Source organism: Sinocyclocheilus anshuiensis, unplaced genomic scaffold (genome assembly GCF_001515605.1).
Source record: "Sinocyclocheilus anshuiensis isolate Anshui unplaced genomic scaffold, SAMN03320099.WGS_v1.1 scaffold1946, whole genome shotgun sequence".
Taxonomy (NCBI): Eukaryota; Metazoa; Chordata; class Actinopteri; order Cypriniformes; family Cyprinidae; genus Sinocyclocheilus; species Sinocyclocheilus anshuiensis.
The window spans coordinates 212,903-222,461 of record NW_015546151.1 but is presented as its reverse complement, the minus strand read 5'-3'; the positions used below and the strand labels follow the sequence as shown (position 1 = coordinate 222,461).

Here is a 9,559-nt window from a genome sequence, read left to right as displayed (position 1 = left end):
CCAAACAAAGTAGTTTCGCTTTCACAACGAATCACACAGTGTCTTTACGACATGGCGGCGGAAACAACAAAACTACAGCGAGAATAAAAGTTACGCTTTCTTTGTGTGAACATTTGGGCGGTGTTATGCAAATCTTCCCACATAGCGACGTAGATATGTGGGGGCGTGTTAGAACGAGCCGTTTTAGGTAGGTGTGGCTGACTCTTAACTTTTATAAAGAATTTCTCTTTGGATTTGAGACTTTAGTCTTTGCAACTTTACAGATCTTCTTTATGCACCAAGAGCTTGTAACACTCCAAAGAGAAAGGAAAAATTGAAATCGCATCATATGACCCCTTTAATACGTTAATTCAGCAAGGATTCTTTACATTGTTTGAAAGATTTCTAATTCAAATAAAAGATGTTCTTTTGAACTTTTTTTATTCATCAAAAAATCCTGAAAAAATGAATATGGCTTCTACAAAAATATTAATCAGCACAACTGTTTTCAACATTGATTATAATATAAATGTTTCTTGAGTACCAAATCAGCATATTAGAATGATTTCTGAAGGATCACTGAGGACTAGAGTAATTGTTGCTGAAAATTCAACTTTATTTATATTTAATATAGCTGTAATTTATCATAGGAATAAAATATATTAAAATGAAAAACAGCTATTTTTAATTTTAATATAATATCTCACAATATTACTGTTTTGACTGTATTTTTGATCAAATAACTGCAATCTTGGTGACTTTATAAACTTTGCCAACCTCTAACTTTTAAACAGTAGTATATTACGTTATAAGGTTAGCCATTAGTAATCGAGTCTCTCTCATTTAGCTTGAGAAGAAGCTGAAGGCTGAGATTGAACAGTGGGAACATGAACAGAACAGAGAGTTCCAGGTGAATGGTCAGAAGTTCATGCAGTTTGTTACTGATCAATGGGAGACGTACCGGCTGGAGAAAGAGCGGGAAAAACAGGAGCGGGTATGTATTTGACTTTACTGGGCATAGGAATATACCTGTACTCCAGAGCTGTGAATTAGAATTCTGATTTTATACATTAACCCAAATTTGCTGAGTAGTTTGTATTTATGAATTATGCATTACTAGAGAATGACCAGTTGAAACCATGAAGATTTAATATTGATAGATTTTAATAATACAATAACTGTCATGCAGCAACTAAAGAAGAGCAAGCAGACAGAGGAGGACATGGTCTATGGCACTGTGATCCGGACACCGACTAAACGAAGATTTCTGGGCAGCACAACACCTTGTAAAGCTCGAAAGGCAAGTACAATAGGATTTTATTTCCTGATGAATACAGCAGAATTAAAGTCAATGTGAAACCCTGTTCACAGCCCTTTTTACATGTAATGTGTCATATTTCTAAGTGAAAAGAGTATTGCAATATAAAACATGCAAGGCAGGACTTGATTTTATCCATTGGGAATTGATTGGGTTGTGAAAAGTGGGTGTTCATGTTGGTTTTATTCTCATTAAACACCTTGATGCACACATTTCATTTTAAATGAATGCATGGCTGTTTCAGTATTAACTCTGGCGTTTCCTCAGCTAAACGCTACCTCCAGTACTGGCACTTCTAACAGCACTGTCCGATCTGTCTTTGGTGGTACTGTCTGTCATTCTCCTATATCGCGTCCTCCGATTTCAGAAAGCAAGGTCAGTGCATGCCACGGCCATAACAACACCATTGTTCTCAAGCTTTTAATTAACTAATTTGCCCAATCCTTTACTGATTAACAAAGTTAATGTGTTACTTCTTTCCTTACACGTCTTTTTTCAAAGCAGGGTAATGTGAAGACTCCAGGCCATAGCAAACCTCCTCATCAAGGTTTGCTAGAATGCAATAAGGAGAATATCTGTCATCTAACTGGTGGTGTGGCTGGGATGACGAAGGTACCAGCTAGTCCACAGCGTAACTTCAGCATTAACTCTGTCGCAAGCACCTATTCAGAATTTCAGGTAAACTCGTCTTCATCTTCTCCATCAGTAACTCACAGTCTGGTCAAAGAGAGCAAGAGCTTGAACTGAATTGTGTTTTAAAGGAATAGCCTTAGAAACCCAAAAATTACAATTTGCTGAAAATGTACTTGCCCTCAGGCCATCCACGATGTAGATGACTTTGTTTCTTTATCAGAATAGATTTGGGAAAAAAAAATTGTATTACATCACTTGCTCACCAATGGATCCTCTGCAGTGAATGGGTGCCATCGGAATGAGAGTCCAAACTGCTGATTAAAACATCACCGTAAACCACAAGTAACTCCAGTCCATCAATTAATTTCTTGAAAAAACTGTGATAAATCCATCATTAAGATGTTTTAAACTCCTCTATCCATAATATTGCTTTCTCCAGTTAAAAAGTCATCTTGTCTGAATCCGGAGAGAAATATGCACTCTTTACAAGAGACAACAGTCTCATATCTGTGGTTTTTGATGTGAGAGGACAACAGGGGATGGACTTGAGGAAGTATTATTATGGATTATGGACTTGTATTTTGGCTAGACACCACAGTTTAAAGTTAAACCGTGTAAATGATGGATTTGTTTTTTTACAACCATGCAGCTTTTCACTTTACAAGACGTTAATTAATGGACTGGAGTGGTGTGGATTATTGTGATGTTTTTATCAGCTGTTTGGACTCTCATTCTGATGGCACCCATTCACTGCAGAGGATCCATTGGTGGGCAAGTATGTAATACTACATTTTCTCCAAATCTGTTCCCATGAAGAAACAAACTCATCTACATCTTGGATGGCCTAGAAGTGAATGAATTTTCAGCAAATTTTCATTTTTTTGGAGTGAACTATTCCGTTAAGTGTATAAGTATATAAATGCCTATTTAAAAAATGTATGATACTGGCATAATGTTATGCTAATAAAAACTTGTTTCTAAAGGAATTTGTCAAGCCTGAATCCATATAATCAAGGTTTGTTAGAGATTTATTTCCAAACATCCTAAATGTTGCCTATTTAACTGTATGGTTAAACACACTGCTTAAACACACTTTGATTTGCTAACACTGTTTTGCTTATGTTGTACTGTATAATAAAAGTAACACTTTTATATATTTAACTAAACACTTTTATAAAGTATGTATGGACAATGCAGTCAGTTGGTAATTATTGATAAATAACCCCTTATGGATTGATCAAGACTGACGGGGTCCTGTATTACCCTAAAGGGGTTTATTTTGCAGTAATGATTGGCTGACTGTACATTGTTAAATGATTACTGAACTTACCAAATTATATCTAATATACAGTAGTTACAATCTTTTAATTTAAACAGAACAGGCAAGTAGGACATGTTCCATATGATATAATTTTATACAAACAAATAAAGTTTTCATGGACCTCTGAAGGCATTTGTGTTGCATGTATAATATCTGATTAGTTGCGCTTTTATACATCCTCTTGGCCTCTCTTTGAACTGGGCTGTTTTTCTTCCTAATCCACACTTCTAACCAAGACTGTCTCTATTTACGATTCAGTTAATGCCTGACTGCCATTATCTGTCACTCTGTCTTTAATATTTTTAGGCTGTAAATATATCCAGTACATATTATGAGTAACCTCATTTCATATCAGTGTTCAGATACATATTTTCATGTCAAAATGTCTCTTAATCTGTCATTTTCTTGTCACAGCGAGACCTCTCCAAGTCATCTAAATCAAAACACGTACCTGAAATCCTGAACTCAACCATCATTCAGCTTTAACTCTACTGAATGCAACACTTTCTGCTATTAGGACTGGGATCTTTAGATGATGGCTTATGAGTTCTTGTTCTTTATAGCTTTAGCTATGCATTTTATATGTAAATGAAGGTAATACAGTGCCATGAAAAGGTTTTGGCCCCCTTCCTGTTTTTTTTTTATTTTTTGCATATTTGTGGCCGAATACCTCAAGCGTGTGATGGAAATGTTACGCCCCTACCACATTGTGATGATGCCCTGTGTCCTGGCGCGACAAGACAAAAACAATAAAACCCATTATAAACAAGGCATTTGTAGCATCCAGTGGGGACATAATTACTGATTATAATGACTTAAACTGTCTTTTAACGCGTTGCATTGCATCGCGCTGCGTAAACATAAAACCGTGTCTGGAGAAATGACAAACAACAAGCGCTACTCTACACTGCTCAAAACTCGCGTTTGAATCATCAGTGGCAAATTCTTTAAATATAAAAAACGTACTTACAGGCTGTGAGTCAGAAGCGCCAGACCGTCCTTGCAAAGTTGGAACTGCCCCACTTTATAGAAACAGACACCGGCATTGTAGGCTACTCTCACAGGAAACAGTCCTCATCCTCCGCAACATGCGAAGCACACATCTGAATATTTGGGTTGAACTGTTCTGGAACAGTGTTGTAAATACAACTTAACCACTGATTTCTAGTCGTGTCCTCTTTTGGAAGGCCAAACAAAGTAATTTCGCTTTCACAACGAAAGAGTGAGGAACCCGGCGGGCTTGTGGCAACCACATGTGATGACCCCGGGCTAGACTCCGCTTTGTCCACGGTGAAAGCCGATCCGGCGATCCACAGCGATCCATTTTTGGGTGAACTAACCCTTTAAGTGTGACAAATGTGCCAAAACTTACAAATAAAAACCCGGGAAGGGGGAAAAAAACTTTTCACGGCACTGTATATATTTAAATGTCTCTTCATGGGATTCTACATGCATGTTCACTTTAACACTAGGACAAGCACTGCTTTATATGTACTTGTAATGTAACAAATGAATGTGTATTTTAATGTTACAACTGCTCAGCTGTTCCTAACAAATTAAGACTTTAAAAAAAATTAAGTACTAGTTATTTCTCATTATTGGCAATATTGTCAAAATCACAATGTATTTTAATGTTGCTTTTGAATGTTTTGCACAATGTAAAAATTTAATCTTTATTGCATTCTTTATTATATTCTACAATTCACTACATTACAGTTCACTTTTGAACATTCTGTGAGTCCTGTCATTATTTTAGTCAAACTATTTCTACTGTTCTTAATATCTAAGATGTTTGAATCTTGAATTCTGTTATATTCCAAATAAGTTTCTGTATAATTTATGGCTCTAAACAGTTGTTATATTTCTCAAGCATGTAAATTCACATCCAGCTGTTGCTCTTATTTAGCAGCTTGTTAGCAACTTAAAAAAATGGATAGAAATAACGGGTAAATTACATAACGGATATTAATAATGGAGCCACTATAATAGAAGGCTTTAATCTTACTAGGACTTCTGTATTCTACATATCTTTGTTTTTGAGCAGAAAACTGATCAGTTGGAAAAATCATGGTTATTACCCAAAAATATTAAAAAATAAGATTAAAGATTTTAAGTTTTAAATCTTAAACTACATCTAGATTTTAAGCAACCCTGCTGAAAAAAACCCATCACTGATATTCTAATGGTTTCCACTACAAATACCATTACAAACAGTACAAACCATCAGCTTTTAACTATTAAAACCATTAAAAATGGTTTTCTGTAGTGTGTTTGGAGACATATTCCATTAGGATTTAGCGGTTCTAACAAGCCACCAATAGAAAGTGACCAATTACTAGTAGAGACCATAGACTGTAAAAAAGGTAGAGACCCACAGGGTCCATTACAGTTTCCATTTAAACCAATACAAGTACCATTATAACCAGTAAAACCATTACAAATTCTGTGATGCTTTCTATTGTTTGTTTGTTTTTCTGCAGGGAAGTCTGCATTTATAGAAGTAAAAAAGTGAAAAACCTCAATAAATAAATACAGAGTTTACAAAACTGCATTTTTTTGGAAAACAATTGTTCGTTTCACAGATTTATTTCACTTATAAAGTCTCATGTAATATCGGATATATAAATGCAAATGTACAAATATAAACCCCAACGTTGTATTGCTAAGTCAATTTAATTGGTACGTTATATTACATAGTGGGTATTGTATTTAATGCCTCCAAAATGTGTGTGATTGCGTTGTACGTATAATTATATACTTGGCATTTATTGACTTTTTTTCTACTATGGGTTATTAATTATGTTAAAATATGTTATTGTTCTTTGACTAAAAATGAAGGGAATAAATTATAGTTGCGTTGACCGTGACTATAACATAGTAGTTTAAAACAAGCGTTTTACGCAAATGGCATAACATTGGTCATTTTAATTTTTATTATTTATTATTGACGTTAATTGGAAAAATAAAATGAGTTTGGCGAATGTTTGGGGGCGGGGTCACTCTGTAACCCGGAAGCAGATTGTGGTGAATGACGCGAACCTTTAGGATCGAATGGACAGACGTTAAAAAGATGGCGGATGACAAGAGCAATAGCACAGGCAATCATTCCACTAGTAAACGGTTCTGGAGCCCTTCCGTTCGCGGAGCGGCGGTGGTGTTTATCTGTATACTGTTGGCCGAGCCTGCGCGAGCCACCACGCACTGGGTGGTGACAGAGGACGGCAAAATCCAACAGCAGGTACGCGACTCTGTCGTGTTTAGTCACTCCATCGCTCTCTAGGCTATATTTACAAGAAAAGATATTAACAGTTGTCAACAGTAGCTTTCTAATCTGATTGTTACTCACTAACACTGCTTTATACAGCTGTCAGACAGATGCGTGTGTCGATCTCATGTGTTGACAGCTGTTGTCTGCTGCTTATCACGATATAACCGCGCACTAGTGTGTAGTGATTCAATAATACTGTCCAGATCATCAGCCTGTTGATGTCTAATAATCTCTGACCTCATATCTGTCCGATAGTGACTCTTGCTGGAAGCATGTGTGCGCATTGATTTTGCCTTTGCCTTTTTCATGCTCCCTTTCCTTTTCAGGTGGATTCTCCTCTTAACTTGAAACATCCCCACCATTTAGTTCTTTTCATGCAACAAGAGACTCGTGTGAACTACCTCAAGAAGTTAGAGGTGATGTTAAGCCTCACATTCATCATAACCTAAAAGGGTCTTTTACAATGTACTTTGTCTTGAAGAAGGCAGCTCTAGAAGTAAAGGTATGCTTCCCTAATCGCTTGTCTGACAATGAGTTATTGTACATTTTGCAGAAACAACTAGTTGCTCAGAAGATTCACATTGAAGAGAACGAGGACCGGGATACTGGTTTAGAGCAGCGACATTATAAAGAGGATGCTGACTGTGTCACAGCTAAAGTTGCTCTGGGAGACTTGGATCTCTATGATGGCACTTTTATATCCCTGGAGAGCAAAGACATAAAGTAAGTGGTGTTTGCTTGTGTTTTTATGTAATTATTTGAATTGTTATTATCAAATACGTCATTATGGTTTTATTGTTGCGGTTTTCTAGTCCAGAGGATTTTTTGGATCAGATATCTCCTCTACCTCCAGACCTGGAAAAACTTGACTGCGCTAAAATTCTGGATCTCCCTTATAGCATTCATGCATTTCAGCACCTCAGGGTGAGTGTTTTGAGTGTTTTAAGCTTTACCCATAGATACACTACTGGTTAAGAGGTTTTATAAGAAGACTTTTATGCTCATCAAGCCTGCATTTATTTGATTTAAAAAATACAGTAAAAACAGTAATATTGTGAAATGTTATTACAATTTAAACTATTTTCTATTTTAATATATTTTCAAATGTAATTTATTCCCGTAGTAAAGCTGAATTTTCAGCAGACATTACTCCAGTCTTCAGTGTCACACGATCTTTCAGAAATCATTCTAATATACTGATTTACATACATTTATTATTCAATAAAAGCAGCTTTGATGAACATTAAATGTTTGATGAACAAAAACATTAAAGATATCATAATTATTCAAAATATTTCACAGGAAAATGTAGGAGTGGGGACTTGGTTCAATGCATTGTTGATTGGAATGTGAGATGTGGGCATAGCATTTAAAAATGGAGTCAAATGAATGTGAGCTTGCAGTGTAGGGTTTAAACAGACTAAATGATTGGAGACGTTCTGCATGCATCACGAGAGAAGTCTGTTGTTTTCTGTAGAAGGTCCAGTTATGTAATTTTGTTTTAACATTATGTGATCAACAAATGAAACATGCACAGATCAATTTTTTAACATTAAGGTCTATAAGATGCATTTAGAAAATACAAAGGTGAATTTTCATTTTATGCCAACTTTACTCTCGAGCATGGGCTTATTGTCTTCTTGCTCATTGTTTTTTTTTCCCTCTCAGGGTGTACAGGAGAAGGTAAACTTAACATCACCCTTGCTTTCAAAGGATGACCCAATCTTTACCTCCCTGTCTCTTAAGCTGGGACAGAGTGTGGATGAGATTGGGCATCGGATATACCAGGCCCTTCTAAAAGTAAGTTGATTTGCTTGATTTCTAAAGTTCAGGGTTCTCACCTGAAATGTTGCAGTTGTGATTTCTAGGCTGGAAAAGTAGTATTTTCTATAGTGATCTATAGAAATCTTTGTAGTTATGTTCTCCTAATATAAGATTATTGTGCTTCATAAGATGAAACCCAGCAGTAAAATGCACAATAAGGAACATTTTTAGCTTTGAGTCACAAAGGCATCTTTGTCAAAATCAAAGCTAATAAATATTTTTTAAGGCACATAAAGTGCTTTACTTTGAGCATCTTTGCTTAGAAAGCTGAGTCCTTCTAACCACAGTAAATGTCAGGAATTTTTAAGGTTGCGTGATATTTTTTTCCTTTATGGTTCAGTTTTTCCTCTAAGTTGCCGTTTTTAAAGGCTTGTAGATAATAACAGAAGTCAGCTGAAATTGTCATTTCTCAAGATTAATGATGACTGTCTTTTTCTCACTTTCTAAGAATTCCTCTTCATGGGTGCTTTATAACTTGGCCTCCTTCTACTGGCGGATGAAGAATGAACCCAGGCGAGCTGTGGACTGTGTGGTCCGTGCCCTCCATTTTTCTCCAAGGTAAAGTGAAATGGCACATTGATACAAATGGCAGATGTATAGTGGGCATAGCTTATCAACAGTGAAATCAGTGTTTCGTCACCTGCGCGAAGCCTTGCATGACCCTCACTTCCTTGTTGCATCTCTCTCCCTTCCTCCTGTCTCTCTGGTAGATGTTGGGGGAGTATAATCACTCCGTGCTGTGCTATGAGCAGGCTCTGCAGGCTCAGCCGGGCTTTGAGCAGGCCCTGAGGAGGAAACATGCCGTCCTCTGTCAGCAGAAGCTGGAGCAGCGGCTTGAGGCTCAACATCGGTAACACAGACTATTTGTTTTCTCATTGACTGCTGTGACTTTGACTCTCTTTTTCTGTGCAATTACTCATTAAGAAAACTAATACTAAAGAGTATTAGGCTTGCCGCGATAGACGTTGCTGACGGTGATACCGTTAAGCCGCAACACCGGTTACGTCACTTGCCCACCGCGTCACCAACCACCACCGTCGTTTTGATTTTTTATAGTAATAAAAATCATTTAGTTCAGTAAAAGAACAGACACTAAAAATTAAAAACTGAACGCGACTGCTCGATGCAGCGTGCCGAACGACAGTCGCATCACAGATCAAATTTCATTTATCCAGTGAGAGTGAGTCGAGCTGACTGACAAGAAGAGTGGGGTGAA

The 9,559-nt window shown here is 36.8% G+C and overlaps 1 protein-coding gene and 1 pseudogene across 1 annotated transcript in view; both read left to right on the top strand.

Moving 5' to 3' along the window:
• The window catches only part of LOC107701259 (protein regulator of cytokinesis 1-like), a 12,625-nt gene extending 8,753 nt beyond the window's left edge, over nucleotides 1-3,872 (top strand). Inside the window, exons 10-14 of the mRNA XM_016503225.1 lie at nucleotides 827-973; nucleotides 1,169-1,279; nucleotides 1,565-1,672; nucleotides 1,802-1,975; nucleotides 3,666-3,872. Coding sequence (XP_016358711.1) covers nucleotides 827-973; nucleotides 1,169-1,279; nucleotides 1,565-1,672; nucleotides 1,802-1,975; nucleotides 3,666-3,737 — 612 coding nt within the window. The 3' untranslated portion in view covers nucleotides 3,738-3,872. The remainder of the gene's footprint in view (nucleotides 1-826; nucleotides 974-1,168; nucleotides 1,280-1,564; nucleotides 1,673-1,801; nucleotides 1,976-3,665) is intronic.
• Nucleotides 3,873-6,279: 2,407 nt separating this feature from the next.
• The window catches only part of LOC107701267 (tetratricopeptide repeat protein 17-like), a 39,507-nt pseudogene continuing 36,227 nt past the window's right edge, over nucleotides 6,280-9,559 (top strand).